This window comes from Euleptes europaea, chromosome 12, assembly GCF_029931775.1.
Source record: "Euleptes europaea isolate rEulEur1 chromosome 12, rEulEur1.hap1, whole genome shotgun sequence".
In the NCBI taxonomy this organism is placed as follows: Eukaryota; Metazoa; Chordata; class Lepidosauria; order Squamata; family Sphaerodactylidae; genus Euleptes; species Euleptes europaea.
The window spans coordinates 56,918,588-56,938,246 of NC_079323.1; the positions used below are offsets into that span (position 1 = coordinate 56,918,588).

Below are 19,659 nucleotides of genomic sequence, written 5' to 3' on the forward strand. Positions count from 1 at the left end.
GTTGAAAATATATGTGTAGGTACTCATTGAACATACTTCACGGACAAATATGCATGCACAGCTTAAAGCATTGGGTTGGAGCCAGACTAATATGAATGAAACAGAGCTTGAGGAAAACTCTGCTGCATTCCCCTTCTTTCTGAGGCCCTCTGCACTCTCTGAAAAATCTGCTTTTGAGGGTCAGGAAACCTTGGCTGCAGTGAAAAACTCCCCACCCCTCACTCTTATACAAGTTTCTGATCTTCTTGTATAAAAATTCATGCAAAAGCTGGGAGATGGTTATTTCTGCCAGTTCCCTTTTTCCACTGCAGCACCATTGCTACATCCCATGCTACTTCCAAGGGTCTCCAACCCTCCGGAATAATTTTTCAGGGGGCACAGAGAAAGGCAGTGAAGAGCTCTTCCACAAGCTCTATTTTACTTGGGATTGTCTGGATCTAAGCTTCTGGGCTGGATCCAAACTAAATTTTCCATCAGTGGAACAGAATTTTCATGCCTTCACCTTCTCACTGACGTCTATAAAATGCTGGTCCTGAAGGACTCAGAGGACTCTGAGGAACCACATTGGGGAGGGGTCTACAGCAATAAGAGGGAATTGGTGGGAATTACCAACTTAGTCTAGATATAGGCCTCTTCAATATAAACCAGTTTTTACTGACAAATAAAGAAACTATCTGCAACCATCTGTATTATTTAAAGATTAACTGTGCAATCCTAAGGGGGGGTTTAAGAAGTGCCTGGGGACGGAGCAGCCAAGCCGCCATCTGAACAGCTTGCTGCCAATCGCAGCAGGCCAAAAATGCCTTTTTCAAGAAAACCCTGTGAAACCCTCAATTGAGTTCCATGGGGCTACACCTGCCTTTTAGCAGGCGTAACTTGGTGCCTGCAAAAAAAGGAGTCTTCCCAGGTCAAAAGGGCTTAGGGAACTGACTAAAGTCAGCTCCGTGCCCAAGAATGCCCTCTTTGACACCGGTGCAAACCCTTGTGCCAGGAAACTGCTGCCGGTGTGGCTGCACCAGCGCCTCACACTGCTGTGCGGCTCCCCAAAGCCAACATAAGTAGCCCAGCACTAGCATTAATGCCACTTTAGCCAGCAAAAGTTGCACTAACACCAGCACGGGGGTCACACTGGCTCCTATCCCCTTCCCCCTCCCCTTAAGACTGGGCTGTAAGACATACAAAGCAATGCAAGTTTTCTTACACTGCTTTGTAAATATAACCATAAAACAGAGTAGTTCTTTTTCAGGTTTTAAACATTCTTTAAGGCAATCAACCTGCCAAAAAGTACAATTAAATGAACCACTAATTACTTTGACAACTACTGTGATAAATTCTGAGCGGCACAGTGTAGTCCACTTTTGCCATAATCTTTCAGTACTTACAATGGATATTTTACAATAAATTCTAGACCAGTAAGGCAGAACTCCTTTAACGGTCTCTGTTTCTCGCTCTTTACACATTGTCCCAAATTCTTGCATAGCCTAAAATAAAAAATGAAATTTTAAGAATTTATATGACTTTTTTAAAAAAGCAAGCTGATAATTTATTAACCTTTCCACATGTCTCCAGATATACCCATTACTTTATAAAGTAATTTCAACTCGCTGGCTTGCATCCAGAGCAGTGTTTCTTTGGGCACAAAGATTTCCACAAGCAGAATGCAATTTTTCAGCCTCACGCCATCCTGTGGCAGACTGAAATGCTCCCAGATCCTGTTCCTAGGGGATAGGAGATCCCTTTGGACCAGGTCAGGGGGTTGGTGTCCCAAGAGGGGGAGCCGGGAAAATTGAACTCCAAAGAGTGAAATCCTTGCTCCCAAAGACGTGCTGCTCTGGATCCAAGCTATTAATTCTGGATATAAGCATTAAAATCTCTGTACTTGATGTCACATCTCTTTTCATCAGTGCTAGATAATAATTTTACGAGACAAGTAAATGGAAGGTTATCAAATATTTTTAAAGCCTCCACTTCAGATATTATGGCTTACTAAGAAACACATAATATATAATCTAGAGACAAAGTATGCAATTTAATGAAAGGCAGCTCATGGAGATTTCAAAAAATTACCATTACTTTTCCTTGTATATTTAATTATTTGCATACATATATTTTATAATGAAAAACAATGGGGGAAGAAAAAATATATATACTCTGCCTCTTCTTAAAATCCAAGGCAACTAACAAATATAAAACAGAATTCCAGTGACATCTTAAAAACGAACAAAATGCCAGCATCCAGATTGTTATAAAGTAACAACCCCAAGTTCAGCCACTATGGCACCAAGATAGTAGCAAGCAAACTGAACAAACTGCATTACCCTACAATGCAAACATGTGTGTACAAAACATTATTTTGTATTATTACTCAAATTATTTCTCATCTCTTTTGTCTAAAGGTACTTAAAATGCTGAACCTTTCAAACTGTGCAACAAGCCTACCTTTAGTTTGGTTATAACATCTCTTTTGGAAAGCTTTCGTAGCACCATTCGAAAGTCAGCATCTACAAGGCTATCTATTTCTTCAGCTCCTTGAACTGCAGGAACATATCCTAGATCGCTAGGAGAAGTGCCAAAGCCAACAAACCCAGGAACAGTTCCTCGTTCTTTGGCCAGAAGTTCTGCTGCTCTGCCACTGCTAGAGGGCTGTTTTGAAAGAAAGAAAGAAAGAAAGAAAGAAAGAAAGAAAGAAAGAAAGAAAGAAAGAAAGAAAGAAAGAAAGAAAGAAAGAAAGAAAGAAAGAAAGAAAGAAAGAAAGAAAGAAAGAAAGAAAGAAAGATTAAATTTACAACACATTACTAAAGTTTACATTTACTGAAAACCTTGCTTAGTTTCATTTTTGTGCCCAAGACTTACAACTTCGCATCTTACGACTTTGCGTGCTTGCCTGTCTTTGGCTGTCTCTTTTCGCTCTAAGTAACAGAACCAGCTAGATGTCCTGAATCCAAGGGGCCAGTTACCAGTATGTGCTTGTCCACTAGTTACATTCCTTCTTGTTTAAAGTTTCACCTGGAATTTTTTTCTATCATAATTTTCTTTTGAATTGTACATTTAAGATAATTTCAGAACAGCCAAGTAGGTGTGCTATTGTAGCACAGTGAAGGCTGCATTCAGATGTCAAGAAAAAGCCACAGTTTGTTCCTGATTTTAACGAACCTCAAGTCTGGTTCATTCTCAGGTTTGCACACTCCCTCACTACCCTCCCCTTCCTATGGAGCTAGGACTGAATACTTCCTGGTTAGATATAATCAACTGGTTGTGGCATCCAAATTTCAGCAGGTTACCAAATTTGGATTAGTTTCTTTTTTATTAACCAGGATTCTAAGCCAGGAGCTCTGAGAATAAAACTAGCATTTGAGGCTTAGTCACATCATAAAGAAATCATGGTTGGTCTGTAATAAGTTAATGCAGAGAAAGAGTTGTGTGACACTTTAAAAGGCCTCAACAAAGGTGCCAAAGAACTCTTCAGCTCTGTATGTTTAGGATTGATTCTGACTTACAAAACTGTTAAACTCACCCATTTCTGCCATACACACACACACACAATCACTGCTGCCAACCAAATTCAACTATAGGTGGGACAGATATGTTCACATGACAACCAATGTGCTTTCAGATGCTTGCACATAGGCTGTTTGCCAAATTCTGATGAATAAATGGACATTAGGGTGAGATAAGTGGATGTCCCTAAATCCCCCATTATACGCCCATTCCCGCCAGCAACAAATGTCTGAAATCCAAACAGGGCTTTGTTACCCTCTTGTACTCTCCCTCAGCTGACTCCCCAGCTGTTTATCTTTTTTTGCTTAAGATACTTTTTGAAGCACCATGTACATGGCTCATACATTATAAATGAATAACTCAAGTTAGCATACTAGATGCAAGGAAAAGAGGCTAGAATTTGGAGAAACAGATGGACTTTTCTCTTTATGTTGCTGTTAATGTAAGTATAGAATAAAGAATACCAGATACCGACTACTCTACAGTCAGATAACCATCCATTTCAGAGAACAGTTCCATTGTTACAATTTCAATCACATACATGGAAACTGTAAATCACGTAGCCTCGTTTAACTTCCACTACCTGTAAGCAGTTTGGTGTTTTGCCCCCACAGTGCTCTGAGCATCAGTGTCGTACCCCCCCCCCAAAAAAAAGTGTGGAAAAATTTATTCTTGATTGATTGAAGCCTCTTAAAACTTCAAAAATACTGATCCAATAAGATCCTTGTAACAATCTTATATTTTCAGTGGATCTAAAACAGGAACAGGATTAATCAAAAGTATTGTTTGGTACACAAATATGGGTCAAAACTTTCTGACCCCTCTGCTTCAAAGCAAACATTTTAAACTAGCATATGTTAGGTGATCTTCATCAGATTTGTCTGAAAGCTTAGCAAGGTTATACTATTTACAAGACATTCTACATGCCAAATTTCAGATTAAAAGGACAACATCCTGTATTTTAAATAAATATAATTTTCAGATTCTATAGTGGTAGATTCAGGCAACAAAGGCACCAATTTATAAAGCCACTCCCTTGGCTATATAACTGCATTTGGCCAGGGGAGGGTGGGGTATAAAACAAATTAAACAATAAATAAATAAAATTAATGTGCCCAGGATAACACTGTGATCATATGCAGTCCGTTCCACAAAGATGCCATATATCTAAAGAAAGTCACCACACCACAGCAAAATATTGAACTCACTCTCTTAACAATTGTGTGTGTGTAAAGTGCTGTCAAGTTGCAGGGAACTTATGGTGACCCCACAGGGTTTTCACCGCAAGTGATTAAGCAGAGGTGGTTTGCCACTGCCTTCCTCTGCTGAGTCTTCCTTGGTGGTCTCTCTTCCAAGTACTGGCCCTGCTTAGCTTCTGAGATCTGACGAAATAGGGCTATACCACACCGTTCCACATCCCTTCTTAACAATTACAAGGTTTTTATTAATTTAGTCAGGGTTATATAGATTTTTGGTTATGCTCAAATCAAGGCAAAAGTTGGAAACAGCAGAAAAAGCTTTCCTATGCCCGGCACACTGAACTTTTTCCTTTCCTGACTGTCTGTGTCTGCGTTCACCTGTCAATCAAATCATTCCTTTATTGGCATAAAAAGGCACAATCCAAAAGGATACGAAAGGAATGGAGATATTAAAAGGTGCCCTTTAAAAGGTAGTTAGTAGACTGTTACATCGAATTTTGAAGCATGGCTGGCCGCTTAGACTTACTATCTGACAACTCCTCATCTTTCTAGAGCCTTTTGTTTAGCTATGGTTATGCAGGGCAGGATTTTGAATATACCATACCCAGACAGGACCTGTCCTTGTTCTTCTGGCTCTATTGATTCATTAGCTCATGCTCTCTTGGAATGCCGCTTTTATGAGGAACTTCGATGACATTATATCTCTCCCCTTTTAACATATAAATCTAATGCCTCTGTCTCTGGCATAATGCCTTTTTTATTAAGTGACAGGGATCCCAAGGCTACATTGTCAGTGGCAAGATTTATTTCAGTCCTTATATCTCTCAAACATTAGATTTACTCTGCTCAAGATCAATGGATCAAGGAGCTTCTAAGGGATAAAGGAAAGGAAAGTTACATCGAATAACATTGTTTGTTGATACTACCATCTAATTAACTGTTTGGCGGGCTTTTAAAACAAACTTTAAAAACAGAGCCATCGTCTCCAATATTTGAGGCGAACGGTTGTTCAATAAATGTGTGTGTGTTAAGTGCTGTCAAGTCATTTCCGACTCATGGCGACCCTATGAATCAATGTCCTCCAAAGCGTCCTGTCCTTAACAGCCTTGCTCAGATCTTGCAAACTGAGGGCTGTTGCTTCCTTTATAGAGTCTATCCATCTCTTGTTGGGTCTTCCTCTTTTCCTGCTGCCTTCAACTTTTCCTAGTTTTATTATCTTTTCCAATGACTCTTGTCTTCTCATAATGTCACCAAAGTATGACAGCCTCAGTTTAGTTATTTTAGCTTCTAGGGTCAGTTCAGGCTTGATTTGATCTATAACCCACTGAAATACTAGTCCATCCCCAACTGTCCCACTCTGAATTGAGACAAAATCCAGACAGATAACTGTGTTCCAAAACCAACAAACAGAACTATTGTAGAATAAGATTCTGTGACTAAAATCTTTATGCATACAAAAATGAAATGTGTCAGTCTTTGTTGCTTCCTGGCCAGGAGTTTATTGTCTTTTCCAGTGACTCTTGTCTTCTCATAATATGTCCAAAGTATGACAGCCTCAGTTTCGTCATTTTAGCTTCTAGGGTCAGTTCAGGCTTGGTTCAATAAATGTGTGTGTGTAAAGTGCCTTCAAGTCGCAGCCGACTTATGGCGACCCCTTTGTGGGGTTTTCATGGCAAGAGTCTAACAGAGGTGGTTTGCCAGCGCCTTCCTCTGCACAGCAACCCTGGACTTCCTTGGTGGTCTCCCATCCAAATACTAACTAGGGCTGACCCTGCTTAGCTTCTGAGATCTGATGAGATCAGGCTAGCCTGGGCCATCCAGGTCAGGGGGTTCAATAAATAGGCGACATTAAAAGAATCTGGGACATTACGTCTATCAATCAACAAGGAGCTTAATCGTTCGTTGCGATATTCTGCATAGAAGCTATATAGAAACTACAACTCAAGAAGACGTGAGCAACTGTTTCAATACAATTGTTGTCACGGGGGCCCCTGTCACCCCCCCTCCCCTCCCACCGCGTTTAAGAGGCGAGTCGTGGGAGCGGACGCTGACACGTGTCAGTAATAGGGTAACTATAATAGCAAAAAATTGGAAACAAGTAAATAAACCTTCAATTAAGGACTGGAGAAATTGTGGTTGTATATGCGGATGGTGAAACTTCCAGAGTCTTTACATAGTAAAGATATGGAAGAGTTCAAAAAAAAACTTGGTTAAAGGCCATCGCATTTTGGGATGAACTGGCAAAAATGAATTTTACAAGTACAGTTAATGAATTATAGATAAATGGGAAGGTAGTATATATAATGATAGTTTAAGGTAATTTTAAATACTGTCAGAATACTTCGTCCAGTGGTGGTGGGACACTCACTTAAGGTGGGTAGTGGGTATTTGGGCACTGTTTAGTCTATAATATTATAAAAGAAGATGTAAAACTGTAGTACAAGTGCTCTTTTTTGTATTTTGTCCTGCTTTTTAGTTATTGATGTGATTTATAATTTGTTATTTTTTTATTTTATGAAAATTAATACAAATTTATTTATTTATTTAATAAAAAAGTCAGTTTTTTATTTTATGAAAATTAATACAAATTTATTTAAAAAAATTAAAAATAAAAGTCATAGGGTCGCTGACAGGACACCATCGCGTTTCGCAGTTCTGTTGCCTCCGCGTCTGAGCCGAAGGGACGGCTGCCGTTAGACGGAGTCTCCCCCCGGCCTGGCCAAACGCCCCCCACTCTCCCGCCCGAAAGCCTGACAGGGAAAAGGAGAGCCCCCCGCCCCTCCCAGCCCCCCGAGAAGGAGAGAAACCCCCGCCGGCCGCCTCACCCGCACGTTGCCCTTGGTGCGCTGCTTGTTCTTGCCTCCCATGGCGGCGGCGGCACCAGACAGGCAGCCCCGGCCGGCCTCTGCCGCGGAAGGGGAGGGGGAAACGGGGCTTCCGGGGCGGAGGGAGGAGGCGGGAGGAGTGGCGGAAGCGCCGCTCGGAGGCCGCGCGCCTCCGCCCCTCCCCTTCCGGTCAGCCGAGTCGCTGAGACGAGCTCTCTGAGGGCGCGGAGCGGACGGGCTGTCAACATCCGGGTTGGACGTTCTTTCCGGTTTGTGGCTCTGTCTGAGCATTGCAGTGGCACCGGGGGGGGGGGGGGAGTAGGTTCGCCCTGGATTTCCTGCTCTCTCTGTGTGTGTTAAGTGCTGTCAAGTCGCTTCCGACTCATGGCGACCCTATGAATGAAAGTCCTCCAAAATGCCCTATCTTTGACAGCCTTGCTCAGATCTTGCAAATTGAGGGCTGTGGCTTCCTTTATTGAGTCAACCCATCTCTTGTTGGGTCTTCCTCTTTTCCTGCTGCCCTCCACTTTTCCTAGCATGACTGTCTTTTCCAGTGACTCTTGTCGTCTCATGACGTGGCCAAAATACGATAGCCTCAGTTTAGTCATTTCAGCTTCTAGGGTCAGTTCTGGCTTGATTTGCTCTAAAACCCACTGATTTGTTTTTTTGGCAGTCCACGGAATCCGTAACCCTCTCCTCCAACACCACATTTCAAAGGAATCTGTCTTCTTCCTATCAGCTTTCTTCACTGTCCAGCTGTCACACCCAAACATAGTAATAGGGAATACGATGGCATGAATTAATCTAGTCTTGTGTAAGGAATACAGGTACTTTAACTACTGTTCATTACTTCCAACAAGGTAGAGAAAACATGTTTGACATCTGAGGGATAGAGGCCGTGATATCTCATTTTGGTTTGGCTTCATATTTTTCACCGGGATGTAGGCTGCATGCAGAGTAGAGCCTTTTTCAGAAGTTGCTCAAACCTAATTTTATCTGTACCACTTTTTATAAGTATTTGAATAATGTGTGTGTGTTAAGTGCCGTCAAGTCGCCTCCGACTCATGGCGACCCTATGAATGAAAGTCCTCCAAAGCGTCCTGTCCTTAACAGCCTTGCTCAGATCTTGCAAATTGGAGGCTATGGCTTCCTTTATTGAGTCAATCCATCTCTTGTCGGGTCTTCCTCTTTTCCTGCTGCCCTCAACTTTTCCTAGCATGACTGTTTTTTCCAGTGACTCTTGATAGGGTCTCTAGATGCCCATTTTCCCAATCTGGATTCTCAGCACTCTGCAGGGGGGGCTTATTTTTGAGTTTTGAGAATTTAGCTGGGGGGGAATGGGCATTCTTAAGTGTAAGGATATGACACTGGCAACCAAGATCAGCTTAATTCATGCCATCGTGTTCCCTGTTACTATGTATGGATGCGAGAGCTGGACAATGAAGAAAGCTGATAGGAAGAAAGTAGATTCCTTTGAAATGTGGTGTTGGAGGAGAGTGTTACGGATACCCTGTACCGCCAAAAAAAAACAAATCAGTGGATTTTAGAACAAATCAAGCCCAAACTGACCCTAGAAACTAAAATGACTAAACTGAGGCTGTTGTACTTTGGACGTATTATGAGAAGACAGGAGTCACTGGAAAAGACAATCATGCTAGGAAAATTTGAAGGCAGCAGGAAAAGAGGAAGACCCAACAAGAGATGGATGGACTCAATAAAGGAAGCCACAGCCCTCAATTTGCAAGATCTGAGCAAGGCTGTTAAGAATAGGACACTTTGGAGGACATTGATTCATAGGGTCGCCATGAGTCGGAAACGACTTGAAGGCACTTAACACACACACACAATGTGCATTTAGAGAGCGGCAAATCCAAGGCAAAACCTCCCATGCGTTTTTGCCAGATATCGATACCTTGGCAAAGAGTTACAGAATTGTTATCCAAATATGCCGTTAATTCTCTTTCCCAAGAACTCAAGATTGCATTCAGTTATATTATTTGTTTACTCACTTTAAAGTCTTGTCTTTCTCACTGAGAATCAAGGCGGATTACAAAATTTTAAAATAATGGTATAGCTCCTGTACATTAGCAGTTTCCTTTCCTGGAATAAAGAATTATCCACTGAGGGTAGAGATAATTGAGGTCATAATTTGTTTTCTGAATCTCACTTTTAAAAACATATTTGGCATTTTCTTTGAATGGCATCTCACTGGTGCTTTTTTGGTTCTCCTGCTCCAACCAATAGGCACAGAAGTGTAACATCTAGGGATGCTCCAGATTGGGGAACTATTTGTTTACTCACTTTAAAGTCTTGTCTTTCTCACGGAGAGTCAAGGCGGATTACAAAATTATAAAATAATGGTTTAACTCCTGTACATTGGCACTTTCCTTTCCTGGAATAAATAATTATCCTCAGAGTGGAGGTAGTTGAGGTCATAATTTGTTTTCTGAATCTCACTTTTTAAAACGTATTTGGCATTTTCTTTTAATAGCATCTCACTGGTGCTTCTTTGGTTCTCCTGCTCCAACCAATAGGCACAGAAGAGTAACATCTAGGGATGCTCCAGACTGGGGAATTCCTGGAGGTTTGGAGGTGGAGCCTGGGGGGACAGGAACCCCACTCGGGTACAATGCCACAGAGTCCACTCTTCAACACAACCATTTTCTCCAGGGAAACTGATCTCTGTAGTCTGAAGATGAGCTTTAACTCTGGGGGATCCCCAGGTCCCACTTGAAGGCTGGCATCCCTAGTAACAGCACATTTAACTATACAATAGTTAGTCTTGATAGTTGTTATGTTTCAGTACCTCTGAAACTGAACAGATTTTTCAGTTTAGGACAGCAGAGTTCAAACTATTGTGGTAGGAAGGCTTTCTCAAGTGAGATCATTAATAGCAACTGTTCTTATATGTTGTATTTGATCCAATAATTAGATTTAATTTTCAAATGTTTTATAAGTGCAATATAGAAAACTTGATTTATTATAAGATGGATGTTAGGACTATTGGGAGCTATTAGTGCCTTCACTGATATATAATGTTGTGTTATTGTTGAGCTGGACAATGAAGAAAGCTGATAGGAGGAATAGGACACTTTGGAGGACATTGATTCATAGGGTCGCCATGAGTCGGAAACGACTTGATGGCACTTAACACACACAGACACACATTGTATATTGCATAGAAGATAATGGTTTGCTAAACTATTAGATGATTTAATGGTTGTTATGATTTTAACATCGGACTTATCTGTTTTTCCTTTCTGTATTCTTATCTTAATACACACACACACACACATATATATATCTAATAAAAATATATTAAAAATTAATAGCAACTGCTTATCCACCATTATCAACCTTTTCCTGAAATCTGCTGCAAGAGAGTACAGAACAGGATTAGCAACTTCTGGCATGCAGTCTAAACAGCAGCACACCAGACCATTTTGCTCAGTCTTCAGGGCCAGCTATATGCCCAAGAAATTAATGTGCTGAACAAGTCAGTTGGATTACTTTATAAACAGAGTATAGAAGCATTGTTTTTAAAGGTTATAACTAGAGAACCCAAACATAAATGACATAGTTTATGTAATGTAGATAATTTCCTTTTATTAAAAATTACAAAACCAAACTGCAAATCTAAATTAAGACAGTAATGGGCTACTGTGGTGCAACAAGCAGTACTCCTCATTGTCAGAAATTATTTGCAGACTGGTTGCTTAAATTTCTCTGAAATCACTGAACTTGCTTCCAAGCAAAATGTTTGGTATTAAAGTTCTTAGTAATAATGTTAGTAAAAATTCAGATCAAAAGGAAAAACAAGGACGTTTAATCAACTCTCATTTAACATTCCATTGATTTTCCCCAGCTGCTTGCCTATTGTCCTTCAACTCCAAAGTACATTTGAAAGATATCCGCACATCTGTTATCAACCAGAAAATGATACAGTTGTCCAAGATCCATATGGTTTCCCCTGGCACCATGTGCATCAAATATCTTTTCTTGAAAACTTGAAAATTTCCTTTGTTTCTCCATTTCATCTTCAGTCTCCTCTAAGGAAATGTCTTCTCTGTGACGAATCAAAATTCGTTGCCATGATAATCTTCTGATTCTAAATATGAGATAATCACAAATTCAAAAACACAATAAACAAAAACACAGATAAAGGTAGCCATGACTATGCCCAAGTGAACCAAAGAAAGCATGCAAGTTGCAACTAACGTAAATCTAATTGCTTTCAGTGAAATATGAAATGTACACGTCAGCATATTTACTTGTAAGTAAATCCCAGTTAAGTCCAATGGGGCTAACTCCAAGAAAGTTATGCTTAGGATTGCTGCCCTACATTGCTGTCCTATGCAGGGAAATGATATTAGACTGGAACAACTCTCCATAAGATGCACTTAGTTATGACTAACTATCTGGATTCAGGCTAGTATACTCTGAACCATTATTACAGTATTACATAAATTTGATTTTAGTGCATATCTGGCATAAGCCTATTTTCTAAACTATAGACAAACTTCCCTTACACAAATATTTCTGGAAGCAAAGTTTCTTTACCATCATGTAATATCCTATTATACAATGTCTAAACCATTTTAATTAAAATAGTTCAAAGAGCTTATACAAATTAGATTTATATGAATCAGGAAAAAATCAGGGTTGTAGAAAATAATCTAATTTGTATATGTTGTCCTTACTTATATAAGATATTCCTGGGTCACTATCCCACTGGCAGCCCTTGATATCAGTGGTAGAAATGGCTCTAACGGACCAAAGAGAAGCACACAGTTGGATCTCTCAGTGGCTAAAAAAAAATGAAGCTCCATGAGTTGTGTGCTTTCTCTTTTTGAAGCTTATGTGTGTGTGTAAAGTGCCTTCAAGTTGCACCCGACTTATGGCGACCCCTTATGGGGTTTTCAAGGCAAGAGACTAACAGGTGGTTTGCCAGTGCCTTCCTCTGCACAGCAACCCTGGTATTCCTTGGTGGTCTCCCATCCAAATACTAACCAGGGCTGACCCTGCTTAGCTTCTGAGATCTGACGAGATCAGGCTAGCCTGGGCCATCCAGGCCAGGGCACCCATTATTCTTACAGAGAATAAATAGACAAAAAGCAATATGACTGTTGGGTGCAAAACCTGCTTATCTCTCAAAACTGAGGTCACCTGGGCCATCCAGGTCAGGGCTTGTTTGATCAGGCTAACCTGGGCCATCCAGGTCAGGGCTTGTTTGAAGCTTATATTGAAGAAATCTTGTCTTCTGTGGGGGTTTCTTTCTTTTTTTTGTGGGGGAAAATATGTATTTGTTTATATCACCTTTCTTGAACTTTTCCATGTTTTGGAATGTATTTGGGATAATGTTTATGTCACACATGCAACCAACCAATTGTACAAAGACTTTAAATTCAAGATGTAACACATGAAGAACCAACCTTGCCCAGAACTCCTCACACATAGTCTGTGGGCCTTCTACACAAATAATACCTGGTTTCCCAGGCATGCTGAATCCAGACAGAGAAAGTTCCTTAGCCCAGTCAACTATATTCTTTCTTTTTTGTTTGTTGTAAATGTGATGACTGTAAATCCAGAGTCTAGTGAAAATATCTTCTGATTTCTTAACATCTGATTTGCCCACAGAGGAAGATGAGAGCTCCTTATTGATATAGGCAGCTGCATGATCTTTAACCCATTCTCTAGCATTTAATATGCAAACCTCACCAGCACAGGTTTTTTTCAAGTAAGCTAGGAGTTCTGTATTTAGCTGAATCTGTTGCAGTCGGCTTAGGGATGGCGATCTGAAAAGAAAAGCAGTGCATAATATGAAAAACAAAATAATGCAGACACACATAAACATCCTGGACAGAATGGGGAAGCTAATTGAAAAGAGGATGTTAAACTAAAGATAATGTGATAATAGTATTAAGTAGGATGGCACGACCTTTGAAAATCTTGTGAGGTTAAAGAAGAGAGGAAAGTTTAAGCAACAAACCTCCACTAATTAACAGTTACAATGTCAACAGGAACTACAAAAGATTTACATAAAATCTACTCAGTATGTTGAATAGAGGAAGGAAACTGATTAAATTTACAGTGATATCCCTTGTTTGGGTTCATATGACACACATTTATTTATTAAATTTCTGCCCCGCTCATCCCAGCCAACTTTAACAGTACCCTTAGAAATGCAGATCCTGATTTTGCAGACACTTAGAAATATGTTAACTTTGAGGTTACTGGCCCTAATATATTTAAAACATGAAGTCTCACTCCAGTCATTAGGATCTTTATACTACACAGGGATGGTAAATATGGAAATTATATCATGGTTATCCCACATCTCTGCATATCAGAACATGTAGTACCTGATAGTAATTTCTGGAAGAACAGCTGGGTACCTGAATGGAAAAGCGCAGGACAATGAAAGTTCAGCCTAGAAAGAGATTTTCAAACATTAAAGGTTACTAAAAATCTAGTTTCAGTTAGTCTACTTATTTTAGAATAAGAGCAGTATATTACCTTATTACCATCAGGAGCCAGTAATTCTAATTTCAGCATAAACTGTATTTTTGAAGATGGCGCTTCCAATGAACATCTTTCAACAAGATTCTTTAATTCTGCTAAAGCAAGTTGATCCGTCACCCTAAATTCATCTTCATTAGGAAACATACTAGCGAGCAAATCTAATTCAGAAAGTTGTACTTCAGCTTCTTCCCAATTGCTCATTTTGTTTATGATTCCTAAACAAGGTTAAGGAAAGATAATGTTAGTATTTGCAACTGCTAATGCTATATATGGCTGTATTTGAAGGAACAGGTTAAAACTTCCAATGATTCCAAAATACTCGTAATGAGTTATTGTAATGTACTGTATGCAAGGCTGCCTTTTCAGAAATTTAGTCCAGAACACAGCAACAAGGTTATTAATGAGGATATGTTGTAATGAACATATCATATTTGTTCTATGAGCCATACATTGGTAACCGATTGGTTTACAAGTGCATTTTAAGGCGCTGATTTTGGCTTTTAAAACCCTGAACAGTCCAGGATATCTTTTTTCCTTATCTGCACCAGAAGCGCTTCTGTTGGTCCCTCATCCATCAGACATGAAGCAGGTGGAGATTATTTAGAAAGTTTTTTCAGTTGCAGTGTACACCTATAGAATGCCCTCTCCAAAGAGGATTGCTGGGAATGTTTACTCATGGTTTAAGATGTCAAAAAATATCCTTTTGTTCTTTTCTGTTGGTTTTTAAAATACCTTTTAGTTCTTCTTGTTATTTGTTATTGAGTTTATATTCACGGTTATTTTACTTTGATTTTGTAAAACATTCTGATGGTTAACTGTTTTGGACAATCTTTTAATATGAAAAATCACAGAATCCCCTCTAAAGGGTATGTGCATTCCAATCCTATGCATGTTTACTCAGTAATAAGACCCTCTGTGTTCAGTAGGGCGTACTCCAAGGTAACATCATCATCATCAACATTTTAAATTTATACTCCGCTCTATTTCAGGCTCAGAGCGACTAACATTTATTAAATAAACCAATACATAAACTTCAACTATCGATAAAAATTATAAATACTTATACAGTTATTAAAAGAGCAATTAAAATCCAATTATACGAATTAGCGCCATTTATAAAACACTAAGCCACAGATAGTCCCGGGGGGCAATTAGGCCCCCCCATAGTCGATAAGTTGGAACCATGCATAGCTTTGCAGCCTGAGTTGTATATCAAGCCTTCCCTACTTCAAAATATCTGAGAAAAGGACAGCACAGTAACACCAAATTTGTATCTTTGGCATCAAAATGAAATAGCTACAAACAAAATCTTCATGCCTAAGCAAATAGGCCAAATAAAATTTTGTTGTAGACTTGGGAATAAGCCTAATGCAAGCAGAACCTAAATACTTCCCCCACCCCTACCATCATTTAGGTCTTCTCTATATGGAGATTTCATCATTTCGGTAACTATTGACCAGTCTCAAATGTTCCATTCCTGAGAAAGGTGACTGGACAAATTCAAGTTTTCCCAGATGAGGAAAATTTCGATCCTTTCTAATCTTGTTTTAGGCCTGGGTATGCCACTGAAACAGTCCTGGTGGATTAGCTGCTCCAACAAGGTGGAAGTACTAACGGTGAGTTGAAAGTCCGACCCGGGTTATAAAGTGTCACATATTCTAAATGGGGGTGCATTCTCCTTGAAGGAACAGGTCCATAGTCCGGGAGTGATCTTGGAACCAGGCCTACTGCTGGATAAGTAGGTGACAGCTCTGTAGTGTTCAAAGGAATGCCCTTTAACACTGGTTAGCCAGCTGCAGCTTTTCCTGGGTAGTATAGATCTGGCCATTGTGGTGCATGCCCTGGTTACATCTAGATCAGATTACTGTGCTATGCTCTACATACAGCTGCTCTTGAGAAGTATTAACTATGGTCATCTTTAGAGCCCTGCTTTAGGTGCCCCGCCTTCTGCGATCAGGCAGGTGGCAACCCAGGAGCCGGCCTTCTTGGTCATGGCATCAAAACCCTGGAACTCTCCCCAGTGACATTAGTCTGTCCTCTTGTTGCCATCTTCTGCTAGTGGGTGAAGACTTTTTTTGTTATGTTTGGCATTCCCTCAGTGATCCTCCTTCGTGCCCAATGTTTTAATTGTTTGTATGTCTTTGAATGTGTTTTACTTATGGTTATAATTGTTTTAATGATTGCTGCATGTGAATCTCTTCAGACAGAATATCAACCATCCAAATAATTTTGCAGGCTTCAGTAACATTGTCTTGTTCCATTAACAGACCGATTTATGTACATTTTTTAAAATGAAAATTAGGTACGCCTAACTACTGCACTCTTTATGGGGAAGAATAGTGCAATCCCATGCAGAGTTAACTAGGGTTGCCAGGTCCCTCTTCGCCACCGGCGGGAGGTTTTTGGGGAGGAGCCTGAGGAGGGCGGGGTTTGGGGAGGAACTTCAATGCCATAGACTCCAATTGCCAAAGCGGCCATTTTTCTCCAGGTGAACTGATCTCTATCGGCTGGAGATCTCCAGCTAGTACCTGGAGGTTAGTACAGGAGCGAAAACAATTTAAACAAAGTGCAAAATTCTTTATAAGCTACTACATGAACATGAAGACAACACAAGACAAAATGTACATCAAAGACCTACAAAAGCCATATATACATGTTCATATGTACAATGAGAATAATTTTCTTACTACATGATATCTGCCTTCAAAAAGAAGAATCTGTACTCATAACTGAGACAACTTTGGAAAATTATTCTCATTGTTGTCTTCATCTTCATGTAGTAGCTTATAAAGAATTTTGCACTTTGTTTAAATTGTTTTTGCTCCTGTACTGATTTCCAAATCTTTAGATACTTGTACAGTGGTGTCTATTTCGTTTCCCAGTAACTGGAGGTTGGCAACCCTAGAGTTAACCCAGTCGTAAGATTTACTATTGAATTTACTTCCAAGTACACAAACCCAGTCCAAACCTCTGTGTGCTTACTCAGACATAAGCTGTAAAGTAAGCGGCGCTAGCTTCCAAACAAGCACACAATAACCCGCAACCCCTAGGTCCTATTATACCTCTAAATACCTCACAGGAGCAGTGTAGCCTCATTTTGCTGGAACACACATGAAGCTGCCTTATACTGAATCAGACCCTTGGTCCATCAAAGGCAATATTGTCTATTCAGACCGGCAGCGGCTCTCCAGGGTCTCAGGCAGAGGTCTTTCACCTACCTGCCTAGTCCCTTTAACTAGAGAAGCCGGGGATCGAACCTGGGACCTTCTGCATGCCAAGCAAATGCTCTACCACTGAGCCACAGCCTAAAATGTACCACTGTCTCTAAAATGTCATACGCAAGTGATAGTTTGGAGTGGCTGAGAAGAACGAAAAAGATCTCCCTTATTGGCTGCCCCAGAGTGTATTTTCTAAGAACCCAGAGCGGAGGATTGTTACCCATAATAATCAAATGGAACCTATGTGTATAGAGGCACAATACCTCTGAATACTGCACACGTGTACAGGGACAAAAGGGGGAAGACGCTTTCCCCGTTTGTTCAAAGCGACGACCACGTTATCAGAGGAATCCAGCATATGGATCTGTCGAGTTCATACCCGAAATTCATCCAGCGGGATCCTTCTCTTGTCTCGTCCCAGCGTGCTTCTGCAGTCTCCCTGGGATTTCCTTACCTCGCTTTCATTTACACCTCTGCTTTCTCCCTAGCCTGGGCCCGAAACATGGTCCTCCCCTCCACCACTCTCCACAACAACCCCGCGAGGTGGGTGGGCGGGCGACGACTTCCAACCAAGTCTACTCGCAGGCAAGCTACAGCGACCTAAGCCGCACATCTGGCCACGAACCCACTCGCTCAGAAACGAGGAAAGGGCCCGCGACGACTTCGGAGGCCCCATGAAGCCAGCGCGCGCGCTCGGTTCCCATCGCATCTTCCGGTCCCCAGGACTCGCCGTACCGGAAGTTGCCCGGGAGCCGAGCGGCCGCTCTGCGAGACCGGGTCTCTATGCTCTTGGGCCGCCGGTCGCGTCACGCGGCGCTGAGGAGCCAAGCCAGCGCGCGCGCTCGGTTCCCATCACGCCTTCCGGTCCCCAGGACTCGCCGTACCGGAAGTTGCCCGGGAGCCGAGCGGCCGCTCTGCGATAGCGGGTCTCTATGCTCTTGAGCCGCCGGTCGCGTCACGCGGCGCTGAGGAGCCGTTTGGGAGGTGAGGGGAGACGCGGCGCGCGGGCCCTTCCGCGCAGGGCCTCGTTTCCCAGGTAGGGAGCGCAGGCGCGGGGCGGGTCCCGGGAGCTCCCCGCGCCCGCGGCTCCCCAAGGCGGCGGCCGCTGCTTTCCCGGCCGCGTCGGGAGGTTCCCTGTCCCCCGCTTCAACGTAACGCGGCTCGCCCATTGGCTTCTCTTAGTTGTCAGTCAGGGCAGAGGAGGCGGGCCGAGCCGAGGCTCGGGTGGCCAATCAAAGGGCGGAGGAGCCGAGTCGTGGAATCCTAGAGTTGGAAGGGCCCTCCAGGGTCATCTAGTCCAACCCCCTGCGCTATGCAGGAAATTCACAACTACCTGCCCCCCCCCCACACACACACACAGTGACCCCTCCTCCATGCCCAGAAGAGGGCCAAGATGCCCTCCCTCTCATCATCTGCTTCAGGTCATAGAATCGTATCGATCTGAAACCTATCAAATGCATTGCTTTATTAAAGTTGGGTTGGATACTAAACTCTCGTCATCTGCTTGAGGTCATAGATTCATATCGATCTGAAATCTTATCAAATGCATTGCTTTATTAAAGTTGGGTTGGATACTAAACTCTCGTCATCTGCTTGAGGTCATAGAATCATATCGATCTGAAATCTATCAAATGCATTGCTGTATTAAAGTTGGGTTGGATACTAAACTCTTGTCATCTGCTTGAGGTCATAGAATCATATCGATCTGAAATCTATCAAATGCATTGCTTTATTAAAGTTGGGTTGGATACTAAACTCTCGTCATCTGCTTCAGGTCATAGAATCATATCGATCTGAAATCTATCAAATGCATTGCTTTATTAAAGTTGGGTTGGATACTAAACTCTTGTCATCTGCTTGAGGTCATAGAATCACATCGATCTGAAATCTATCAAATGCATTGCTGTATTAAAGTTGGGTTGGATACCAAACTCTCGTCATCTGCTTGAGGTCATAGAATCACATCGATCTGAAATCTATCAAATGCATTGCTGTATTAAAGTTGGGTTGGATACTAAACTCTCGTCATCTTCTTGAGGTCATAGAATCACATCGATCTGAAATCTATCAAATGCATTGCTGTATTAAAGTTGGGTTGGATACTAAACTCTCGTCATCTGCTTGAGGTCATAGATTCATATTGGTCTTTTCTGAGAGACCGAAATTCCTGTGAGCTCTTCCTGCTTGCTCTGGCCTGGTCTAGTGCATAGGGTTGCTAAGAGGGGTTGTGGAGCCTGTGAATGTGCATACTGTTCCCAAGTCAGTAGCTCATAGTGTTAGCATTTGATTAAACAGAGTTGGCAGCTTTGGGATTGTCCCCCTCCTCAAATTGGGTCCCCAACCTTTTTGAGCCTGCCAACGCTTTTGGAATTCTGACATAGCACAGTAAAGATCCTT

The 19,659-nt window shown here is 41.5% G+C and overlaps 2 protein-coding genes across 2 annotated transcripts in view; both read right to left on the reverse strand.

The window, feature by feature from the left end:
- LTN1 (listerin E3 ubiquitin protein ligase 1) overlaps window positions 1-7,567 on the reverse strand; it is a 40,275-nt gene extending 32,708 nt beyond the window's left edge. The window contains exons 1-3 of the mRNA XM_056858147.1: window positions 7,523-7,567; window positions 2,440-2,643; window positions 1,383-1,481 (exon numbers count right to left, since the gene is read on the reverse strand). Of these exons, the coding sequence (XP_056714125.1) occupies window positions 1,383-1,481; window positions 2,440-2,643; window positions 7,523-7,564 (345 nt within the window). The 5' untranslated portion in view covers window positions 7,565-7,567. The remainder of the gene's footprint in view (window positions 1-1,382; window positions 1,482-2,439; window positions 2,644-7,522) is intronic.
- A 3,795-nt stretch (window positions 7,568-11,362) lies between these two features.
- RWDD2B (RWD domain containing 2B) lies at window positions 11,363-14,257 on the reverse strand. The gene is made up of 4 exons (XM_056858453.1): window positions 14,039-14,257; window positions 13,885-13,952; window positions 12,955-13,317; window positions 11,363-11,630 (listed from the first exon to the last, which is right to left on the reverse strand). Exons 1-4 carry the CDS (start codon window positions 14,243-14,245, stop codon window positions 11,396-11,398), a joined length of 873 nt encoding a protein of 290 aa, XP_056714431.1. The 5' UTR covers window positions 14,246-14,257; the 3' UTR covers window positions 11,363-11,395.
- Window positions 14,258-19,659: the final 5,402 nt, after the last annotated feature.

What these genes read in the sequence shown, in the direction of transcription:
- RWDD2B (XM_056858453.1), bottom strand. Translation starts at nt 14,245, where the DNA reads ATGAGCAATTGGGAAGAAGCTGAAGTACAACTTTCTGAATTAGATTTG. An exon ending in CTTCCAGAAATTACTATCAG is followed by an intron (nt 13,318 to 13,884) that starts GTACTACATGTT and finishes TTTTCTTTTCAG; the next exon opens with ATCGCCATCCCTAAGCCGAC. An exon ending in TGTGAGGAGTTCTGGGCAAG is followed by an intron (nt 11,631 to 12,954) that starts GTTGGTTCTTCA and finishes TCTCATATTTAG; the next exon opens with AATCAGAAGATTATCATGGC.